Genomic DNA, 24012 nt, shown 5'->3' with positions numbered 1-24012 from the left:
ATGCTGAAATGACTGTTAGAGTTTTGAAGGGCACTGCTGCAGAAAGAAGCTCTCATTTGTACTTTAGTGCTGAGCTGCTGCTATATCAATAATAGCTCTCCAATGTTATTTTTGCACCTACAGTCTTAATAGAAACACATCATTTTTTTTTTCAGATGAAGATTTCTGAGTTAGTTGTTTCCTTTTTTGTGTTCTCGTTTTTCAGGTAGTGCAGACCAGGCGCTTTTAGTAGAAGAGAGCATTAAGCACGCAAAAGAAGCTATTATGCTGGACATTAGAGATGGCAATTCTTGGTGTAAGAGTTCATTTTCTTAAATTTAGCCGTAGAAGTTCTGTTTCAGTGCATAGTTTACACTTGTTATATAGGAGTCCATAACCATGTCTGCAGTCTGTAGTATTCTTGTAGAACATGTTTAACATTGCTGCATTCTTACTTTCTTGTTACGACATTGCACTGGAAAATAGATGCTTTGATTGTATGGTTTGATTGTATTATCTACCTTGAACCTTGCATGAAGGGATTCCTACTTGTTTAGGCCCATTTTCAAGTTGTATGGACGCATAACCAAAACCAATGCCCTATTGGGATCCATGCACATGCAAATGCAACCATTTGAGTTTAAACATGCAATATTTTCTCATATTCCTTAACTTCGCCAAAGTTCATTTGGCTAAGCAGCAGCACAAACTGGGAGTGCAATTTAATCAGCGACTTAGACAAATATTCCTTTAACAAAGGCTGTTAATATGCCCTTTTTACTTCAGATAATCTGGGCAATGCTTATCTCACTAGTTTCTTTGTGGGAGGAGCCTGGGATCACACTAAGCTTCATCATTCAGTGAAAGCATATCAAAATGCTGTAAGTTGGCATTTCGTACTTTTTGTTTGTCTCTGGTTAAACTTATTAAGAAGTGTGACATATAACCTCTCATTTGTAGATTTCTATGTCATTTTTCTGTACCTCGTTTCTACAGTTGATCTTGTTGTGTTTGTTTTATGTGCAGGAGAAGGATCAAACTATGAATTTAAATCCAGACCTCTACTATAATTGTGCCACAGTGAGTGTTCTATCAGTGGCTTCGGAACAAACTAAATTAGTTTTGTTAGTTTTTTTTCTCTCTCGAAAATGCAGGAGAGCTGCGTTTCTTTGCATTAAGAAAAATGGGTGAGAACACTTACAAGTTACAACACGAACACACCACAAAAACAAAAACAAAAACAAAAACAAAAACAAAAACAAAAACACAGTTCAGCATACTTTATGTTAGATAGAGGGTATGGCAGGCCTTCTCTGGACCTGCACGTCTATATTTGGGCCTAATATGGCTAGGATAGATAGATTGATCCCTATTAGGCAAGGATCTCTGCTGATTGGTTCTGTATCTATAAACCCTCAGCCATCATTGCCTATACATGTGTAACACCACATCTCCTATAATCAATCTACTATTTCCTTGTGCCTAATCCTACATGGTATCATTTGCCCGGGTTTCTCCTGCCCCTTCTTCCGCTGCCTAGGGGCACCCCTGCACCATCTCCTCCCTTTGGTCGCCGTCATGCCGGCTGACGCTACCGTCTCTCTCTCTCTCTCTCAGAGTGAGTAGGCTGCCGAATGCAAGCGCGAGCACGTTGCTGCTGCCGAGTGCGTGGCTGCCGACATTGACCGCGACCACGCGGGCTCAGGTCACGCGTGCGCCTGACCCCACCCCAGTGGCCCCTCCACACTCCCTCCACGATGCTCTGCTTCTCCATGAAGCTACGGTGCTCACCAACCTCCCCTCGCAGGCTGTTGGCGTCCAGAACACCTGCACTCTTGTGCCAGTTGTCCTCGAGCTCTCCTCCAGCCAGTACATGAGGTGGCGCGAGCTGTTCCTCTTTGCCTTGGGGAAGTTCGTCCTTGAGGGCCATGTCCTTGAAGACGACCCTGCGTGGTCAAGTCTTGGCTATACAGGATCATCTTCCGGAACCTTGTCCTTGGATATCTTAGCATTGAGGGCACGATAGTTGATGCAGAAGCGCCAGGAATTGTCCGCCTTGCGCACCAACAGCACAAGAGCAGAGAACGGGGACATGCTTGGCCTGATAATTCCTTGGTCGAGCATGGCTGCACACTGGCGCTCCAACTCGTCCTTCTGCAAGTCTGGGTACCGGTAGCAGCGAACGATGACTGGTGCAGTGCCCGGAAGTAGATGGATACGGTGATCATATGGCTGGACTGGGGGTAGCCCACGCGGCTCGTCAAACACCTGCCCGAACTGCTATAGGAGCCGGTCCAGTAATGGCTGCTAGGAAAATCTGCTGTGACCGCCCGCGTGGCTGGCTCTCACGGGGGAAACTGATGCCATTCCATAGGATGCGCTGGTCACCGCGGGTGAAAGCCATGCACAGGTCCTCGAAGTCCTAGAGGATAGGACCAAGGGTGCGGAGGAAGTCGACGCCGAGAATGAGATCAAAACCACCAAGGTTGATGCTGAAACAACTGACAGTGAACTCTGTGCCAATGGCCAGTGCAACATCACGGGTGACCCCTTTCACAAGAGACACGGTCTCCATTGGCCACCAGAACCCGCATGGTGGGATCCGGGGCTGTGGCGAGACGTAGGTGGTGCATGAGTTCGGTGTTGATGAAGTTGTGTGTCGAACCCGAATCGAGAAGCGTCACTAGGAGGTGCCGTGAACAGAGACCGGAAGGAGCATGGCATTCTCTGTCCGAATACCTGCGATTGTGTAGAGGGAGACTATGGGAGAGGTCACCAGAGCAAGTGTTGTGGCTGGGACATCATCCTGAGCAGTAGCATCATCTTGGAGGGCAGCCATAGCTGCACCCTCTGCTGGAACCTCGTCTTCTGGGAAATCTGCCGTCTAGATAGAATAGCCGTTGGCACACATGGCCGCAGATGTAGGGCTTGTCGCAGTTATAGCAGAGGCCTCGGCAGCGACGCTCTAGTTGTTCCACTGGAGATAGGCGGCAAAACGGTCAAGCAGGGGCTGCTGCGCCCACTGCTGGAAGTGCTGCTGGCAGTCTGTGCGGTGTTGGAAGACCGGGCCGCTAAGGAGGCCGGGCACCACGCTGACCCGTGGCCAGCAGGACTGCGTTGGCACGACGTTCGAATGCCCTGGCTAGGCGCATGGCTGTTTGAAGGTCCTAGGGCTCCCACAGCTCCACGTCGACCTTGATATGTTCCGGGAGCTGCCCACAAAGAGCTTGTCCTTCTGAGGAGCGGAGAGGTTTTGCGCGTGGCAGAGCACCGTATTGAAGCGGTCGGAGTAGTCCTGCACCGTCGAATGGAAGGGCATGCGCGTGAGTTCGGACAGACAGGCATTGCGAATCTTCGGTGCGAAACATAGATTGCACAACTCCTTGAAGAGTTCCCATGAAAGCATACCCTCATACTGTTACGGCACGGGAGAGGGCGAAGGCGATAGGGATGAGAGGGAGCCGGCAGCAAGCGAGGGCGCCGTCGGCGTGTGGGAGGCGCCGTGATCGGTGGCTGCGGGGAGAACGAGAGCAGGGAGACAGGGTCCTGGCGCCCAGGGGAGACTTAGGTCTCAATCCAGGCTTAATCTTATTAAGAGTAATAGTCTCAGCCTTATAGACTTGGCTGGTTACAAAAATAGAAACAAACCTCCTACTTTCTCTCTTCCTAAACAAAACCTCCCTGGACTCTAGAATCCTAACAGCACACAGCCTGGACTCCTGGTCCCTAACAGCCCACGGCTGGCTGAGCCCTCTCTCAGCCATGCGCCTTCCTTTTCCTTTGATAGGTGTTGCCTACCATAACATCTCTCCCCTCGGGAAACAGCTCGTCCTCGAGCTGGAAGTCCGGGTGTGCGGCTTGGAACTCCTCCCGGTGCTCCCACGTGGCCTCAGACGCTGGCATATCAGCCCACTGCACAAGAACGAACCATTCCCCGCGACGCAGGCTGGAACGGAGAATGCACTCAGGACGCAGCAGCGGCCGCCCATGGCGTAGCGGAGGAAGAGCTGGAACGTCGTTCGGGGGAGTACCGCGGAATGGCTTGAGCACCCCAACGTGGAAGACGTCATGGATCCGTGCACCTGCAGGAAGAGCCAGCCGGTATGCCACGTCGTTGATGTTCTCGACGATTTGATAAGGTCCAGCAAACTTGGGACCAAGCTTGCCACAACCCCCTGGGACCAGCGCCTTGGTTGGAGGATGCAGGAGGTGGAGCCAAACCCAATCACCGACAGAAAGCTGGAGTGGGCGGTGCTTGGCGTCGTACGTACGGCGTGCGTGTTCCTGGGCTTGAAGGAGTCGAGCGCGAACTTCAGCCAGGAACTCGTCCCGGCTGGCTAGCATGGCGTCCACAGCCGCTGTGTCGGCCCGCCCCTGTGTGTACAGCAGGAGGTCCGGGGGTGGCCGACCGTAGACGACGGCGAACGGCGAAGTCCGGAGCGCAGAATGGGACGCCGTGTTGTAGCAGAACTCGGCCCAGGGCAACCAGTCGAGCCAGTCGCGCGGGCGGTCGCCGGTGAGGCACCTCAGGTACATGGCGATGGTCTTGTTCACCGCCTCAGACTGGCCATCCGTCTGAGGATGGAAGGCCATGTTGAGACGCAGCTGGACGCCCGCCTGACGGAAGAGGTCCCGCCACACCCGACCAGTGAAAACCGGGTCGCGGTTGCTGACGATGGACTCCGGAAATCCGTGGAGCCGAACAATGTCGTGGAAGAAGGCGCGGGCGTCGGACGCGGCGGTGTACGGTTGCCCCAACGCGATGAAGTGCGCGTACTTGGAGAACCGGTCCACGACGGTGAGGATGACGCTCTTGCCGTGCACCTTGGGCAGGGCCTCGATGAAGTCAATGGAAATATCCGCCCAAACTCTGGAGGGGACCGGCAGGGGCTGTAGGAGACCGGCGGGGTGGAGAGCTCGGTTTTATTCCGCTGGCAGGTGGCACAGGCTCGAACGAAGTCACGGACCACCCGCCGATCATGCTCGACGAAAAAATTGGCCCTGAGGCGCTGAAGAGTTTTCTGGATGCCTTCATGCGCCCCGGTGTGTGCAAGCTGTAGAATGTCGTCCAGGGCCTGCGCATTAGCAGGGATGAACACCCGGCCGTTGTGGAGGATGAGGCCGTCGCGCACGCTCCAGCTAGGGCCGTGCTCACCCGCTGCGACCGCATCCCGTCGAGTGCGTAGGTCTGCATCCAGGGCCTGCGCATTAGGAAGGACGGCACAGACAGCGCTGCCAGCGCTGGCTCGGTGATCAGGGAGTCCAGCAAGGGGGAGTCGCCGTCCCGACGGGACAAGGCATCGGCGACCACGTTGAGGCGGCCTTGTCGGTACTGCACCTGAAAATCATAGCCGAAGAGCTTGCTCACCCAGTGGTTCTGCGGGATTGTGGAGAGGCGCTGGTCGAGGAGGAACTTGATGGCGTAGTGGTCGGTGCGAACGATGAACGCGCGCCCCCAGAGATACGGCCGCCAATGCCGGACGGCCTGTACCAACCCGATGAGTTCGCGCTCGTATGCCGCTGACTTGAGATGGCGAGCAGCGAACGGGCGGCTGAAGTAGGCGATCGGTCCTTCCCCTTGGTGCAGCACCGCACCAAAGCCGGAGCCGGAGGCGTCGTAGTCAACTATGAAGTCCTGTGCGAAGTCTGGTAGGTGGAGGACCGGTGCAGCCGCGAGGGCGGCCTTGAGCTCGTCAAAGGCCGCAGTCGCCGCGTCGGTCCACTGAAAACCGGCCTTGCGCAGCAGCTGCGTCAGGGGCGCAGCAATGGTGCCGTAGTTGCGGATGAAGCGCCGATAGTACCCTACGAGGCCAAGGAAGCCGCGCAGGCCCCTGGTGGAGCGGGGCTGTGGCCACGCCTGGACCGCAGACACCTTTGCTGTGTCCATGGCCACACCGGTTGCCGTGATGACGTGCTCGAGGTAGTGCACAGCCTGTTCTGCGAAGGAACACTTCGAACGCTTGACGTGGAGGTGGTGCGCCCGGAGGGTGTCGAGGACGGCGCGGAGCTGCTGCAAGTGTTCTGTCCACGAAGCACTGTAGACAAGTGTTCTGTCCACGAAGCACTCCAGGGCGCTGAGTGAAACCGCGAAGTACCCAGCGGGCCTTATACCTCTCAAGGGAACCATCGGATTTGAATTTGTGCTGGAAGATCCACTTGCCAGTGACAATGTTGGCCCGAGGGGGGCGAGGACAAGATCCCATGTGTCGTTCTGCAGAAGGGCATGATGTTCTTCTTCCATAGCAGCTCGCCAGTTGGGGTCTGCAAGGGCACTGCGGAAGGTCTTCAGTACTGGAGACAGGGAACCAGTGTGGTAAGCAGCCGGCATCCGAAAGCCACTCTTTGACCGCGATCCCATGGCATGCTGGTTACTCACTGGGTGAACAGGAACGGCTCCCTTGGGCAATGGAGCAGCAGTCACCGGTGGTGTGGGCGCGGGCACAACTGAGGGGGCTGGTGCGGGCGCAGCCAAGGGCCGAGGTCGGCGGCTGTAGTGGTGCACGAAGAGGCGTTTGGGTCGAAGAGGTGGAAAGCCAGGTGGAGGCCCACGGGGCGCCAGAGGTGGCGCTGAACCCGTCGTCGTCGTGGACAGGGAGGCACCAGCACGAAGGGCTGGTGGGACGTAGAGGTGATGAGGCGAGGTCCCCATCTCTGGTGCCGTGCGTGGCGCGGGAGAGGAGGAACTCATGGCCGCGCGTGGCGCGGAAGGAGGCCCCGGAGACCGGAGCGCCGGTGGGACGTAGAGTGCAGGCACCGGGACGTCATCATCAGCAACGTCAGGCGCTTCAGGCACAGTCACAGAGGGACCGGCAGGGGCGCTGGTAACACCAGGGGGTGTCCCAAGCTCAGCCACACGAGGACCGACAGGGACAACAAGAGCGTCGGAGGTGTTGGGAGACAAGCCTGCAGGAAACAAAGTGGGCGAGTGTCCAATAGGAGCTGGCACCACATCATCAGTAAAATCAAGAAATTCCAGGTCGGCTGAGGTGCTGGGACCATGACGCTCAGCAAAGGGAAAGGCTGTTTCATCAAAGATGACATGCCTAGAGATGATAACTCTATTGCTGGAGAGATCAAGGCAGCGATATCCTTTATGGTCAGCAGAGTAGCCTAAAAAGACACAAAGAGCAGACCTGGGAGCGAGTTTGTGAGGTGCAATGGCAGATAGGTTGGGGTAACATTTGCATCCAAAGACCCGAAGATGATCATACGTAGGCAACTTTGCAAATAATGCAAAGTGGGGCGTAGAAAGCTGGAGGGTCTTGGTAGGCAATATGTTTAGAAGGACAGTGGCGGTGGAGAGGGCCTCCACCCAATAGGAGGGAGGCATGGAGGCTTGAAAGAGCAGTGAGCGAACAACATTATTAATGGTACGAATAATGCGTTCAGCTTTACCGTTCTGAGCTGAGGTGTAGGGGCAGGACATGCGAAGATGGATGCCCTGAGCGAGGAAAAAGTGACGAGTACTCGAGTTGTCGAATTCTTTCCCATTGTCACACTGGACCGACTTGACACGTGTGTCAAACTGAGTGGAGACATGGGCGATGAACTGAGCCAGCGTGCTGAAAGTGTCAGATTTGAGTCGCAAAGGAAATGTCCACAAGTAATGAGTGCAGTCATCAAGAATAACCAAATAATATTTATAACCAGAAACACTGACAACTGGGGAAGTCCACAGATCACAGTGAATAAGATCAAACTTATTTGACGCACGAGAGGTGGACGCAGAAAAGGGCAAACGAACATGACGCCCTAATTGACAAGCATGACACAAATCTGAACAATCACTAATATGACACGAAGTGCTGGACGCAAGCTTGGACAACGCTTCATGGCCGGGGTGGCCAAGTCGCCGGTGCCACAACGGGGAAGAAGCCTGGGCGACAAGGGAGAAAAGAGCTGGAGGTAGGCGCACAGGGTATAACGGCCCGGAGCTATTGCACCTGACGATCTCGGTCCGGGAGGGAAGAACCTTCACAGAACAACCAGCCGGGTCAAACTCCACAGAACAATTATTGTCGATAGTTAATTGACGGACAGAGATGAGATTCTTAATAAGTTGTGGTGACACAAGAACATTATGAAGACGCAAGGAAGGAGACAACTCTGTAGAGCCCGTGGCAGTGACAGGCATGATCAAACCATTACCTACGACAATAGATGAAGGAGTAGGATACCGCGAAGGAAGAATATGTGAAAGAGAGGAGGACTGAGATGTCACGTGGGAGGTAGCACCTGAGTCGAAGTACCAGTCGCTGGACGGTGGTGGAGTCAGGGACGTGGTACTGAAGGCGGAGGCAAGCGTCGTCGGATCCCAGGAGGGAAGGCCAGCCACGGGGTTGTAATACCTGGGGGCAACCCAATGTGCAGCTCCGTCGGAAGCAGCAGCAGCAGCCGGGTTGTGGTTGATGAGGGCCTGCTGTTGCTGCTGTGCAAGTAGAGCCTGCTGCTGCGCCTGCTGTTGCGCCTGTAGGTGAGGGGGCACCGGGATTGGTGCCAGCGGAGGACGGGGGCCTCCTGGCCACATCTGAATGGAACCCATCCATGGATTGTAGTAGCTGGGCCAGGAACGACCACCAGGAGCAGGCTGCTGTTGCTGAGCGCTGGAGGACAGCTGCTGGGCACCACCAGCAGGGGGTCGCTGCCCCTGGCCACCTCCACCGTTGCTGCTGCCTTTGTTGTTGCCGCCGCGTTTGTTGCGGCGGTAGTTGGATGACTTGGAGCCACCCCCAGCGCCACCAGAGCCCGACGCAGGAGTGGTGTTGGAGGTGTTCGGCGTAGAGGTAGCAGTGAGAGCGGTGGCAGGGGCATCCTTCCTGGTTGCCAAGGTGAGCTCTTCTAGGATGAGGTCATCACGAGCCTCCAGGAAGGTGGGGAAGGGACGTGCTCGACGAAGGAGCGTGCCGACGTGACTGAAACGCTCGTTGAGTCCGCGAATGACGTTGAGGACAAGAGTCCGGTCAGGCACGGGCTCGCCAAGAGCCATGAGGTCGTCCGCCATCTTCTTCAATTGGCGGCAGTACTCAGTGATGGAGAGCTCGCCCTGGACGAAATTCCGGAAGCGTGTCTCCAGGTGGATGGAGCGGGCCTCCCGATTGCCAAGAAACTTAGACTGCACAGCAAGCCAAGCATGGCGGGCGGTGGAGCCTTGGGCGGAGATGATCTCTGCCAGGTCGTCGGTGAGGGTGGCGATGATCCAGGCCTTGACGACGCAATCCATCCGGTCCCAGTCAGGTGACATCGGGACTGGAGGCTCCTCGCGGACGTTATCCCGCAGGGAGAACTTGCCGAGGATCAGCAAGAACTGATCACACCACCGATTGAAGTTGCTAGAGTCGACGTCCAGAACATTGGTGACGTGATTGCGGATGTTGTTGACAGCGACCGCCTGGGAGTGGAGTTGCAGCAGAGCCACGGCTTCATGATGAAGCATGGCGGCACGGAGATCAGGAGAGGGCGCACCACCGGCTGGAGGTGGATCAGGGGGCCCCGTAGGTGCAGTAGCGGCCTCAGCGGCAGCGCGGGCCTGGGCGGCGTGATCCAGGGCATCGCGGGCGCGCTGGGCGGCCGCATCGCGCTCCTCGGCGGCAGCAGTGGCCTCTGCCTCGGCCTCCTGGGCGCGAGCGAGAGCAGCGTCACGCGCGGCTAGGCGCTCGCGCTCCGCGCGTTGGGCCTCCGCGGCGGCGGCGTTGGCCAAGTCATCGGCCTGGCGCTTGGCTAGGGCTTCCGCCTGAGCCTGGGAGGTAACGGAGGATTGATCATCTGCGGCCTCGGGGGAGGAGGAAGGCGTCGCCATGGAGAGAAGGCGCGCGCGAGGGGAAGAGGTGCGCAGCACGGCGAGAGCCGGCGCGCAGGCAGCAGAAGAATAGGTCCTTGACCTAGGCGGCTGATACCATGAGAGCCAATAGGTCTCTGGATAGTAGATTGATAATAATCAAGGGTACAGGGTACATATATAGGCAAGGATCCCCTAAGGGTTTATAGAAACACCCAGATTACGGTGATCCTTGCCTTATCAATCTAACTTAACCACTAAGGCATTAGGCCCATAACAGCCCAAAGGGCGCTTATTCTAACAAAGAATAAAAGGATAATTAACTAGTGCTGCATGCCACCCCAATTCTAGTGAGAAGGGGCAAGCACAGAGCAAGTGATCACTGATTGATCGCATAGTGGACAGTGAGGAGGGCGTGGTTGACCTCACCATGCTGGGCCAATCACTTGCCCTGCGATCGAGAGGAGGAATTAATCACAAACCAAAATGAAGTTTATTTAAAAATAAAAGGGTAATAAACTAGTGCTGCCTGCCACTGTACATGTAGAAAAGGATTTTGGTAGCTTTGGCCATGCTACCCAGTGGCATCGCAAATTAGTGCTGCCTGCCACTGTACATGTAGAAAAGGATTTTGGATTTGGAAACAAGATAGGTATAGTTATTTATAAGTTTTTTTAGGTTTTTCTTAAATATAGCAATTTCTTAGATACCCAAACCTACAAGTGCATTAATTATTTGCTTGTGATTTCAACCGTGTTCCTTTTAGGCTGACAAATATTTAGAGAATTATGAAAGGGCCCTTCGTGGATTTGAAGTTGCAGCTTTAAAAGATCCTGGGCTTGGTGCTGATATAGAAGTTCAGAAGATAATCAGTCTCCTTGATAAGCTTGAGAATGCGATGAAGGTAAGTTTTAATATATAGAAATTGTCCCTGTATGTAACTATGTTATGTAGACTGCCGAGAACATTTTTGGCCTCGATCTCCCTGCACAGGTAAGCAGCTAGCTTACCAGCACCCACACACACACTCATGGCTGGAGGTTGAAGATGATGGATAAGTCTTTGTACTGTGGTCTTTGTGGGGTTGCGGCACATAGTCCTTGTGACCTTGCTGCATGGTGATCTTTGCTGCCCCATCTAGGACATCTTAGGATAGCATCTTAGACTATGACAACATCTTAGACTAGCATCTTGGCATATGCTTTGCTGATTAGCAGCCTATGAATGTATCCCCAACCCCTCAGGTTGGTATGGCAGTGTGAGGAATAAACCAGAAAATTGTCCCAACTCCCAGTGTCATATTCTCCCTCGATGAGAATAAGAATGCTGCTACTACCAAGAGTAAGAATTCAGCGACTAACAAATGGTATCAGAGCCATACTATACTGTAGCCTGAGCATCACCAGCTCATCTCCTTTCCTAGCCTCGCAGCAGCCCTAGCCGGTAGCAGCAGTAGCTCTGGCTGTCCCTGCTCACTCCTCTCCCTCTGCGCAGACGAGCAGCAGCTCGTCAGAAGCAGCCCTCTCTCCATGCAGCAGCCCTCCGGTAGCATGCCATGTCCGCAGGGCAGTCTTAGCGCTCGGTCACCTCGAGCACACGCCGTCGGCAGGTGGCCGAGCTCGCCGCGACAGAGAAACTCGAGCGAATAGTAACTGCAGAAAGTAAGATACAAGCTAGGCTTAACTATCAGATAATGGAAGCTTAATATTGATAGGGCTAGGGAACTGGATGGTTAATTCATGATCTGGGGATTATTATTCAACAATGGCTAAACCTAAGCAATGGCAGCAGCGGAGCCAGATCGCCCTCCCTGGGAGGCTCTGAGCAACAGCACTCTACTTCTGCCTGCCTCTAACAATGAGCCGGCCCTTAGTTATATCCCCTAATGGCCGGCTGTACACTAACAAACCCGCTAACTAATCTCCTATTCTTACTCTCCAGATCCTAACTTGTAGCAGCAGCTCCCCTAACAGATAACTATGTCCCAGAATTAGCCACTAGAGGATGCTGGCGCCTTCTTCCTAGTGTACTGCTTTCTAATGAAAGCGTCCATAACACTTCCACCCCTCCTTTAAAAACAGCTCGTCCTCGAGCGGAAATTTGGGATAAGTGGTCTTGAAATCTTCCAGCAGCTCCAAGGTGGAATCAGCGGGGCTCTAACTGAGCAACTGCAGCACGAGTCCCATACACCATGGTTGAGATGAGACTGAGCAATCTGACTTGGTTCTGGTACAGCATGGCCGTGGACTACCGTTGGTAGTGGAACGATGTTAGCCAAAGCCTTGCCATGGAACTTCTTCAGGAATGCCATGTGAAAGGGATCTGTCCTGTAGGCCGCTTCCCACCAGCACAGGTGCGGACACATTGTGGATGCGTGCCTTGGCGTTCTGATTGTTTCTTGATGGCTGTTGCAGCGTGCTAGAGAAGGCGGTGCCACACCTAGTCGCCCACATTGAATGACAAGTCCTGGTGTGAACCGTCATGGTCCTGCTTCATGATGCTCTAGGCTTGGAGGAGCCATTCCCTGACAACAGCTAGGAACTCATCCCTGTCCGTTAGTTGCTTGTCCAGTGTGGCCACCTGTGTGAGGCCTAGGCGGTGGCTGAGAATACACCGTTTCGAATGGTGCCACCTTGAGTGCTGTTTGGAAGGACAAGTTGTAGCAAAACTCGGCCCATGGCAGCCACCACACCAGCTCTGGGGTCGATCAACAGCAAGGCAGCGAAGGAAGACGTCGAGGATGCGGTTATTGACCTCCGAATGTCTGTCTATTTGGAGGCGGAAGGTTGAGCCGAGTCGGAGCATGATGCTGAACTGATGAAAGAGCTCGGTCCAGAAGAACCTGCTGAAGACCAGGTCCCTATCGTTGACATGGAGCATGTGAGCCCATGGAGCCGCACGATCTGGTTGAAGAAAGCCTGGGCGATAGACGTCAGCTGTTGGGGTCGCTGAGGGCAATTAAGTGCGCGTATTTGGAGAAGTGATCAACCACCGTGAGGACCACTGACTTGCCGTCGACCTTAGGGAAGCCCTCGATGAAGTCCATGGCGATGTTGGCCCAGACAGCGTGGGGAACGTCTAGCAGCTGCAACGTTCCGGTCGGGTGCAAGGGCTCGGTCTTGTTCCGCTGGCAGACGGCGTAGCCCCACACGAAGTCCCTAGACGTGTCAGCTCGCGTGGGGGCTGGCAGAAGGATGCGTGCAGATGGTGGAGCGTCATTTCGATGCCCTTATGGTTGGTGCAATGAGCTGTCGAGCTGAGGCTACATTGTCAATCTCCTCGCGCTTGGTGACTATGTCCGGCAATGTCTCCACCTCTGCCTAGAACTCTTTCAACAGGTCGAAGTCCGGACAGGAGGGGGCACAGGTAGTCATGGTCGTAGTGTCCTCGTCACGACATCACAAGGTATCAATAGCCGTGTTCTGGCGCCCGGGCTTGTACTCCTTGAAATCATAGCCAAACAACTTGCTTACTCATGTGTGCTGTGGAATGGTGGAGTGGCGCTGATCTAGCCAACTTGGCGTGCTGTATCAAGTCCGTGCCCTGGTGGAGGATGGTGCCGAAACCTGAGCCTGAGGCGTCGGAGTCAATTAGCACCGGCCCGGAGGTGAGGGCTGACTTGATGGTGTTGAAAGCTGCAGAGGCTCCGTCGGTCCAGCGGAACGCATCGCGCTTGAGGAGGGCCGCCAATGGTGCTGCGATGACATCATAGTTGTGGATGAAGCGGCTAGCCTGTAAGGCCAAGGAATCTGCAGATTGCGTGGAGGAACTGCGGCAGTGGCCAACTCTGCACTGCATCGATTTTGGCCCTGTCCATGGCCACACCTGCCTCTGAGATGAAGTGGCCCAGGTACTATACCCGACGCTCAACAAACAAGCACATGGAGCGCTTCAGGAACAGACCGTGGGCACACTGCGTGTTGAAGAGGGACATGCCGTATATCATAATGTCATCAAAGAACACGAGCACAAAGCAACAAAGGAAGGGGCAAAGAACCTTGTTCCAGGGCATTGGTCAAGCCAAATGCCATGAGCACGAACTCAAAGTGCTCATGGTTGAGCTCGGAACACCGTTCTATGGATGTTATCGGCATGCATATGGACTTGGTGATAGCCGCTGCTGCGAAGGTCTAGCTTGGTGAAGTAAGTGGTGCCGCAGAGCTCATCCAGGAGCTCATTGACGATCGGAATGGGTAACATGTCGTGCACCGTCTTTGCATCAAGTGCGCGGTAGTCTATGGCAGAATCTCCACGAGTCGTCCTTGCACACGAGCAGGATGGGCGAAGAGAATGTCAATGTGCTGGTGGAGCATGTTGGCACACTGCCACTCAAGCTCATCTTTGAGCAGCTGTGGGTAGTGGTAGGGGCAGACTGCTATTGGGGCCGTGCCAGGAAGGAGGCGAATCCGTTGATCACTAGAGGTGGGGATCCCTGGGTGCTACGACGTGGTCCACCGGACACAGTGATATTGGCGCTAGAACACCATGGTCTGGCGGTCGAGGTCCCAAAGGATGGAGCCCAAGGACTTGAGCCAGTGGCAGCCCAGAACGAGCTCGTAGTCGACGAGATGCAGGACGAAGAGGTCGATGCTGAAGTCCTCGCCGCCGATGGTGACAGGCCCTTAGTTATATCCCCTAATGGCTGGCTGTACACTAACAAGCCTGCTAACCAATCTCCTATTCTTACTCTTGAGATCCTAACTCGTAGCAGCAGCTCCACTAACAGAATAACTATGGCCCAGCATTAGCCACTAGAGGCTGCTGGCGCCTTCTTCTTCCTAGTGTATTTCTTTCCAATGAAAGCGTCCACAGACCACAACAAATATGTTCATGAGGTTTGTTGTTTATCAAACTAACCGCATTTATGCAAAATGCTAAAATAACATTAATCTTTTTCTGTTATCCTTAAAAGTTGAACATTACCTTTTAATGATATGCATCACAGGTATATATCATATAGTCATTTCTCTGTAGGCTAGGTTGGTTTTCTGTGTCAGTATGATACCTGTGATTTGTGGCAGACATGCTGAAGCATTTTACTTTTTAGTTTGCATTTGCTGGACAGGTATTTTGATGAGAATGCATTGAGTAAATGAACACAACATTCTGGTTTGAAAATTATATTTCTTGTATGGGGAAATCACTGACATAATTAAATTGTTCTACAGGGACAATTACGAACCAAAAAATTAGCATCATTTGTGTCATCCTTGAGTGGTGTCAAACGTAATACTCTTACTAACACACCGATATTACTGAAATTCTATATTTTTCTTATAAAAAATCTTCTATTGTTACGCTCTATACCTTTATCATGTTGCAGTGAAATCATCACACAAGAAAGCCACCATAGCTACTCTATCAGAGGGTTTGAACAAAGCTGTTGCTGTTTTGGGAAAAGTTGTTCTTTTCATAAGACATGAGAATGTTGCTCCGCTGTAAGTTATCTTATCCCTAATATCCAGTGACCTAGTTGTGCCTGCTTTATCATACTGTGCCTTTTTTGTCCTTCTGATTGCTCTTCATTTAGGCATTTCTATGTTTATATTAAATAGCAGCAAACTGTTGCTAATTGATAGGAAGATGAAGGTAGTGGTAGTTGAGAGATATGATAACTAATATTGAGTTATGTTAATCGTGATGTTTTCAAGTCATCCAACTAATTGTGGTTAGTCAGGCTAATCGATCCTCTGACCACGATTAGGCACTATGCGATTAGAACGACTACAAATTAAGTTGTCTTTTTAGTTGTCACGACTAAACGTCTGATTAGGTGGTGGACAACTAGTCTGACGACTAAACGTCTGATTAGGTGGTGGATAACTAGTCTGGAAGGGATGAAAAATGCAAGTGGGGCTTGGCAGCTGCGACGTACTCCGCCTCACACGTCGACAGCGCCACGATCTTTTGCTTCAGCAACTGCCAAGCAATGGGGGCTGCTCCAAGTAAGATGAGCACACTGGAGGTGCTCCGTCGACCATCAATGTCACCTACCATGTCTGCATCGCTGGAAACAGTGAGCTCCGGCTCACCTTCTTCGGTCTTGCGGGGTGCCTCGCTGAAGGCCGTGAGCCTTAGCCCACCTTTGCCGCCTTGCCTGGAGAAGATGATCGCTTGATCAAGCGACCCCTTGACGTAGCGTAGCAGCCTCTTCACTGCTGTCCGGTCTCCACGCGGGTCCTCCATGAAACGACTAACATACCCGACCCCGAACATAATGTTCGGACGAGTGTGTGAGGTAGCGCAGCCCACCGACGATGCTCCGGTAGCACGTCGCGTCCACCTTCGTAGCGGTGCTGTACCACGCACGGTTTGCACTCCGCCATGCCGCCGTGCTCTAGCAACTTCTCTGCATAGGCACGCTGGCCCAGGCAAATGTGCTCCTTCCCCTGCCTCACCTCAATGCCGAGGTAGTAGGAGAGCATGACAACATCACTCATCTTGAAACGAGCTACCATCTCGCGCTTGAAGGGATCAATGTCCTCCACTCGTGCTCTAGTGACGATCAAATCGTCCACATACACGCCAACGACGAGCCCCTTCCCCTTTTGTTGTGTGTAGAGCGCGTGCTCTGTGGCGCAGCGAGTGAACCCAAGCTCGCCCAAGGTAGCATCTAACTTGGCGTTCCACGCCCAAGGGGCCTGCCACAGCCCGTAGAGCGCCTTGTGCAGCTTGAGCACCTTGTGCTCAGCGCCCTTGACGGTGAAGCCTGGAGCTTGCTTGACGAAGACCGTCTCCGCAAGCTTGCCGTTGAGGAACGCAGACTTGACGTCAAGGTGGTGGACACGCCAATCCTTCGCTGCTGCCATAGCCAACACCAAGCGAACGGACTCCATTCGCGCCACCTGAGCAAAAGCTTCCTCGAAGTAGATGCCGTCATGCTGCACAACACCGCAGGCAACAAGCCGGGCCTTGTACTTGACAATGGCCACCGCGCTCATTCCGCTTCACCTTGTAGACCCACTTTAGCCCAACCGGTCTGTAGCCCGCCGGTGGATCCACCAGCTCCCATGTCCCATTGTCCTCGATTGCCCTCATCTCCTCCAACATTGTCCGGTGCCAACTGGCATCACGTTCAGCCACTGTGAACGTTGGCGGCTCCTCTGCGCTGACAAGGAGTAGCTCTGGGTCATCCAGAAGCCGGCTAGCCAGCCTAGGAGCTTCCCCTTCATCGACGATGTTGTCCTCCCGTCTGAACCGGACCTCCTCGCTGTCATGGAAGGCGTCCACGTACTCGTCGATGTCGGTGGGTGGAGAAGCGAACTCCAGTGGCGGTGTCCCCTGTTCAGGCATCGTAGGGGACTGTGGTGGAGGTGAATGCGCCGCTGTTGGTGGAGACTGCTGGTACCTGCTCTTTAGCAGCAGCAGCCTTCTCTCTAGCAGCAGCAGCAGCAGCTTGCTCTTCAGTTTAAGCAGCAGCCTGCTTTTTAGGGCCACCTCCTCCTCCTTCGATCACCAAGTGCTCGATGGTGAAGGTGTTGCTAACACCACCAGCTTCCCCGACGCCTTGCTGCACCCAATCTCAAGCAGCCATCTCATCAAACACGACATCCCTAGAGATCACCACCTTGCCTCTCTTGGGATCATAGAGCCGATAGGCCTTGCTGCCCTCCTCGTAGCCCAACAGCACCATGGGCGTGCTTCTGTCTTCCAGCTTGCCGAGGTGGGGCTTTGTGTTCTTGACATGGCCAATGCAACCAAATGTCCTGAGGAAGGTGTGGCAGAACCACCCTAATTATATGGTCCACATGCACTTGTCATTGTCCTTAATGTTAGAGTATGTGTAATGCAGGCCCATGAGGCCCATGTAGGCAACTATATTGCCACCCTAATTAGGGTTGTCCCAAAACAATGAAACCCTAATTCTAACATGGTATCAGCCTACCCTTCTCTCCCTCCCTCCTCCCAGCTGCCAGGCAGCCCCTGCGCCGCCGCCTGCCGGTGAGCCTTCCGTGGGCCGCCGCCGTGGGCGCCATGGCTGACCAGCAACCTCCTCCTCCACCCTCCTATTTCAACGTTTTTCCTCTTCCCTGCTCTGCGTGGGCGTGGGTCGCGGGCGCGCAGGCCGCCGCGGCGCGGGCCACAGGCGTGCAAGCCGCCGGGGCGCTGGTCGCTGGGGCTCAGCAGGCTGCCGGGGCTTTGGCCGCCACCGGGGCGTGGGCCCAGCAGGCCGCGCGGGACGCAGGGGCGCTGGCCGCCGGCGCCGCCACTCCAGCCGGTGCCGTCGCTGCTGCTCGCCTTCTCATGGCAGCGGCGGGCATGGAGCCTCTTACAGATGACGTCCAGGCCGCCGAGAACGCCGACGCCATCGCAGCTGCTGCTCATGCTGCCGACATGGGGATGCCACTGGGCGCTGCTGCAGCCCACGCTGCTGGACTGGGCATGCCGGTGGGCGCGGCCTTTTCCCCACCACCTCCGCCGCCGAACTCCGCCCTCACCACCGCCCTCATCGCTGCCCAGGCCGCTGCAACGGAAGGCCGGGCCCACGTGTGGGCGGCTGCCCTCGCTTGGGAGCGTGAGCGCGATGCGGCCGATGCCCTAGCCCATCAGATCGCCGAAGCGGAGCAGCTCCTCGGCGTCCCTGCCTCACCAGACACCGGGACCACGCCCTCTGGATCAGCCGGTCCCCGCGCGTCTCACACCGCGGTCATCTATATATTTCCATCTGGCCCGCAGCCCGTTGGCACGGCCCACGGCCCGTCGATTTGGCCCGGCACGGTGGCTGACGGGCCTCGGGCGGCACGGCATGGGGGGCAGGCCGTGCCATGGGCCGCCACCCTAGCACGTGGCCCGACACGGGCACGACCTGACTTACCGATGCGGCACGAAGGCGGCCCGAGCCCCCGCGTCATATAAAAGCCGGCCAGTTCTCCCCTGGCCCCCCACCCCTGTCGAAACCCTAAAGCCTCCGCGTTGCTCTCAGCCTCTCACCCCACGCCGCAGCCCGCACCCGCAGCTCTCAGTCTTCCACTACTCTTCCTCCGTCTCCGTCTCGATCTAGATCTGCTGCCAGCCGCCGCTCTGGTAGCGTCACCGGCTCGCAAACCTTCTCCTCCCTCCTTTCCCCTCTTTTCCTCTCCTCCGGTGAACCATGTGAGTTCGTGTTGCATGTTCGTCACTCTGCCGTCGCTCGTCATCGTTTTTCCTTCGGCTCGCTAGCCTCTTCTTCTCCGGCACCGAGCTCCGGTAGCACAGGTCAGTGTTGAACCCTAACCCTAGATCTGAATCTGCTCCGACTCCTTCAATCCTTCTTGCTCCGTCTGTCATGCATCTCGTCGTTCTTGTTTGCAAGTTGGTGCCTGCCGCCGCGTCTTCCTCCTCTAGTAGACATGGCCAGGCCGCCAAAGCGCCCGCCGAGGGGAGGTGCTGGAGCTGGAGGTCAGGGTCGGAGTTGGCCGTCTAGTGGTGTTGGTGCTGGGCTCGCAACGTGGGGGGCGGATCCGCATTCCCCCCTTGTCGACGGAGAGGACCTAGCGCCGCACCCGGATGTGGTCGAGGATCTGGAAATAGAGTGCGAGGACGACGACGACTTGCGTGATGACACTCGTGCGTTTTTCGGCATAGATGTCGGTGACCAACCTGTCGGCAACTGCAATCAGCAACCCATCGACCTCGATGGCGACGACGGTGGAGTGACTGCCTCCACTGACACTCGTGGTACCTCAACCACGGCCTCTGGTAAGCGAGTTTCTGCTGTTTGGAGTGGTTTGATGAGATCAAGGATGACAAGTTGCGTACCGGTGCCATTTGCAAACATTGCGGTACGAGGTATTCTGCTAGATCCACTGGTGGCATTGGGCACTTGATTCGTCACATGAGAAGTTGCATGAAAAAACAAAAACATGCAACTATGGTTCAATCTAGACTTGCTCTTAATCCTGATGGCTTGAAAAATTGGCGTTATGATCATGCTGTTGCTCATAGTGAGTTATGTAGGTTGATAGCTAAGCTAGATCTTCCCTTAAGCATTGGTGATACATAGGCCTGGGAAGACTACATTAAGCGTGCTCATAACCCTTGCCACCGCTGCCGCCGCCAGGTTGGGCCGGGCCGGCACGACCCTCGCCACCGCCCTCGTCGCTGCCCGGGCCGCTGGAGCGGAAGGCCGGGCCCGCGTGTGTGCGGCCGCCCTCGCTTGGGAGCGCGAGCGCGATGCGGCCGATGCCCTGGCCCGTCAGATCGCCGAAGCGGAGCAGCTCCTCGGCGTCCCTGCCTCACCTGACACCGGGACCACGCCCTCCGGATCAGCCGGTCCCCGCGCGTCTCACACTGCGGTCATCTGACATGATCCGGCCGATCCTCTCATGGCGCAGCTCCACTACCAGGCCGGGGGTGTCTAGAACATCCGCCTCCTCGTTCCGGTCGTCCTCGAGCTCGAGTCGCCCTCCTACGCCCGCTGGCGGGACCTGGTCCTCCTCACCCTCCGCCGCTACACCCTCGACGACCACATCCTCCTCGACGCCTCGGTCGCGGTCTAGACCCCCGCGTGGCTGCGTCTCCACAACATCGTCCTCTCCTGGATCCTCGAGACGATCTCCCTCGACCTCCACAACCTCGTCTGCAATACTCCGAGCGCATGCGGTGCCTGGCTGGTGCTCGAGGGCCAATTCCTGGGCAACGCTAAGGTCCGGGCTCTGCGGCTCGACGTGAGCTTCCGTACCTTCGTCCAGGGCGATCTCTCCATCAGCGAGTTCTGCCGCCAGATGAAGGGCGTGGCGGCCTCTCTCGGTGAAGATACGGTCCTCCACGGGCTCGATGACCGTTTCGCCTACCTCCGGACGTGGATCACCTTACAGCGGCCCTTCCCCACCTTCCTGCACGTCCAGGACGACCTTGTTATGGAGGAGCTTACTCAGGGCCTCTAGCCTGGGTCCACCTCCGCGCCAGGTTCCTCGTCGTCCTCGACTGCTCTCACTGCTACTCCTCCGCTATTTTTGCAACACAGTTTTGGTTTGTTATCCTGCAAGGCTATGGGCTGGCAGCTCTTGCCCTGCAGCCTACCGACTCCTTTGATGTCTTGTGGGACAATGCGGATTTGGCAACCAGCGGAGATGGGCGACAAGGTTTGAATTCACTTATCATCTTAGGCGCCTGGACCATCTGGAAGCATCGAAATGACTGTGTCTTCAATGGAGCCACCCCAAATCTGTCCACGGCTCTGACTCTTGCTCGAGAGGAAGCTCTGCTTTGGTCGTTGTCTAAGGCCAAGGGGCTGTCCCTGAACCCAGCTCGAGGTGTCGGTTAGGGAGGGCTTTTGGGGGCCTGGTCAGGTCCTTTTCTTGTCTCAGGCGTTTCTTCTCTGTCAGTTTTGTGAGTGGGGTTTATTGTGTCCTTGTGTGTGTGTGTGTGTGAGAGAGAGAGAGAGAGAGAGAGAGAGAGTTTGTGTGTTGTGTGTGCTCCCTGCATTTCCAGATTCAATCTACGAAGGATGTGGGAGACAGAATAGTTCATCATTGTGCATGCAAATCTGGTACTGCAGCGACTCAAATGCTGTGGCAAACTGCTCAACTGAAGTGGTTTATTTGAGTTCGAAGATTTGACTGAGTGTGCATCACAGTAACTATGAGCTCCAAATTTCTGCTCCACCACCTAAACAAAATTGTCCCATGAACCCAGTCCATTCCTAATCTTGTAGATTTGCAACCAACGGGCAGTGTTGCCCTGAAAATGTAACACAGCGGCAGTCGCCCACATGCTCTCATCAATGGCGAAGCTTAAAATGGTCAAGGCATTTCTCTTTCCAAATGGTTGGATCAACACCATCAAAGCGAGGAAAAGACATTTTGGGTAATGTATGATGAGGAATGACAGCAGATCGCTCAGGCCGTTGTTCAGGATGAGGACCACCTGGTGGGCGCCGAGGGTTGGGTTGATGACCAAACGCACGATGATTCTGAAAAGAAGAAGGCGCTGAAGAAGGTGAAGACAAATTGGACGTGTCATTGACTTCATCCTCTTGACGCCGTAATTGCTCTAAAATGAGCTGAGCAATGGCGTGGCCAGTTTCCTCCACTTGTTTTCTCAAATGTGCATGGTCCTTGGCATATTGCTCAGTGATTTGAAGAAACTGTTCTTGCAACTGCTTTTGTGCTTCACCAATATCACTGACCTGACCAAATAGTAGGTCCATCATCACGCGGGACCAACAGTCTTCATCCTGTTGTTCTGTTGCATCAATTGCTCCAAGCACAAACTGAGTCTGCGGGGAGGGCTTTGGAGGCGCCGTGATGAGTTTCCTGAAGCAAATCACAAGCGGCCATCAAACGCCAAACGAACGAACCTGTACCCATGCTGTGTTGTCTCTGATACCAACTGATTGCCCCATGGCCGCTGCCGATTTCCCGCGACGTGAGTGCACACAAGAAGCACGTGATAGCGATATTGGGAGGAGAACCTCAATCCCTTTCTGTTTCTGATTTAGAATAGACTTGTCTCTTACAGTGTTCACAGGGTCACATGTATATGTGTTTACCATCTCCTCTCACTGCCGGTAGGCCCAACTTAACTATAACATTAACGACTAAGCAATGGAATTAACAACTTGTAATACACCTTGTTCATTAAGCCAACGCCTGCTCTTCTTCACATCACGTGTTGTGCTGGTACAGTACTGACACACTGTAGCAGCAACAGCAGGGATGATATCCACTAATGAGCCCATGATTCCATCGGCGTGTCCAAAATAAAGTGCTTCTACCATTTCCCACATTTGTGATCACCGAGATGGCAAATGTGGCTTGGACATTTGGATGTGTAGGGATGTTCAAACCATGCCAAGCTCTATCAGTTGTGATTTTCTGCAACCAAAACCATTTCATTTGAAGAGGTGATCCCAAATGATATACACCATTCTGTTCAGTGTCCGTGAAAAGAATATAGCGATAGAATTCCAGTTGCCCCTTTTAATTTTGGAAATTTAATCACCAAGTGGTATCTTTTTCATGTCAAACATTTTTATATTATGATGAATTTAGTGTATACCAAATTACCAATGAATCTATGTGAAATAGTAGTTAAGAATGGTTTTACTTTTTGCTTCAATTTTGGGCTGGAAAGCCAAGGAGGAAAAACATATGCAAACAATATGGTGTAATAGTTGTCTATAAACTTGTTTCTATTTCTTTGGACACATGGTTCTCATAGGCTAAAGTACGATATAATCATCTAGATGAGTAAGGCTGTATCATGTATGTAGATTTTGTTCTTTTACTCCGCCTACCAGAGATGCCAATATATCTTGTTTCTTTCACTTATGTTTCAATATTCTTTGTAATATTATCATAATTTTCTATGTTTTTCCAGGTATTATTTAATATGTGACTTCAAACGGTCTTATTTTATACTGTCAGTCTATGGGCTACATAATGATGCAGTAAGGCCTCAGAACTCTAGTGAATGTTCACATAGTAAAAGATGTGTACTATGTTCCTTGTTTATTGGTATCATTATTTTATATTTAATCTTTATTCTATAATTATATCTACTAGGACAAAAATCATATAGCTTTGGTTCCTAAAATCAGGAGCTTTGGGTGAATTAGTTAGTTGTTTTTGGTTGATCACTATTAAGAATGGTGTATCTTAGTGAAACTTTTAGAACGAAAGGCATATATGACCCTTTTTTGTTTTATGAAAATGAAGTGAGGCCAAGAGGATATACATGTGTTAGATTATACATATCTCTAATAGGTTGTAACACCCCAACCTATTAGTAGCCTGTAGTAGTTGGCCCATGTATGGTCGTAGTTGGTGTGTTTTAGTGCCACCTTATAAGTTTAGGTGGGTGAGGCCAGCTTATATTCCTTGTCGTTGCTGTTAGAGTATGTGTAATGCAGGCCCATGTGGCTAGGCCCATGAGGCCCATGTATCCCTAACTATATGGCCACCCTGGTTAGGGTTGGCCTAAGGAATGAAACTCTAATTCTAACATGGTATCAGGCTTCCCTCCCTCCTCCTAGCCGCCAGGGACCTCCAGCGCCGCCGCCGGCCAGTGAGACCCCCTGGGGCGCCGCCGCGGGCGCCATGCCTAGCCGGCCGGCTCCCCCTCCTCCCCCAACCTACTTCGGCTATTTCCCTTCTCTTCAGCCGATCTGGGCGCAGACGGTCGCCTCTGCCGCTGCCCTGCAACGTCCGCCCGTCGAGCTGCGCTCGCAGGGGACGCGCGCGCTGGGCGCGCTCCTGCATGGCGGCCACGCGAACCGCCCACCGGGTTTTCCTGCGCCCGTAGGGGCTGCGCACGCAAACCGCCCGCCCGCCCAT

The 24012-nt window shown here is 53.9% G+C and overlaps 1 protein-coding gene across 3 annotated transcripts in view; it reads left to right on the top strand.

Annotated features, from left to right (window-relative positions):
- Window positions 1-24012, top strand: part of LOC8069596 (tetratricopeptide repeat protein 5) — a 44058-nt gene that overhangs the window by 7837 nt on the left and 12209 nt on the right. For 2 of the 3 annotated variants that reach the window (XM_002457869.2, XM_021457595.1), the window contains exons 5-11: window positions 206-295; window positions 766-860; window positions 1006-1059; window positions 10521-10658; window positions 14923-14980; window positions 15078-15192; window positions 23057-23126. In XM_002457869.2, coding sequence (XP_002457914.1) covers window positions 206-295; window positions 766-860; window positions 1006-1059; window positions 10521-10658; window positions 14923-14980; window positions 15078-15192; window positions 23057-23126 — 620 coding nt within the window. The remainder of the gene's footprint in view (window positions 1-205; window positions 296-765; window positions 861-1005; window positions 1060-10520; window positions 10659-14922; window positions 14981-15077; window positions 15193-23056; window positions 23127-24012) is intronic. The other variant, XM_021457596.1, reaches the window with a different exon arrangement.

This window comes from Sorghum bicolor, chromosome 3 (assembly GCF_000003195.3).
Source record: "Sorghum bicolor cultivar BTx623 chromosome 3, Sorghum_bicolor_NCBIv3, whole genome shotgun sequence".
Classification (NCBI taxonomy): Eukaryota; Viridiplantae; Streptophyta; class Magnoliopsida; order Poales; family Poaceae; genus Sorghum; species Sorghum bicolor.
This window is presented reverse-complemented; position numbering and strand designations above follow the sequence as displayed.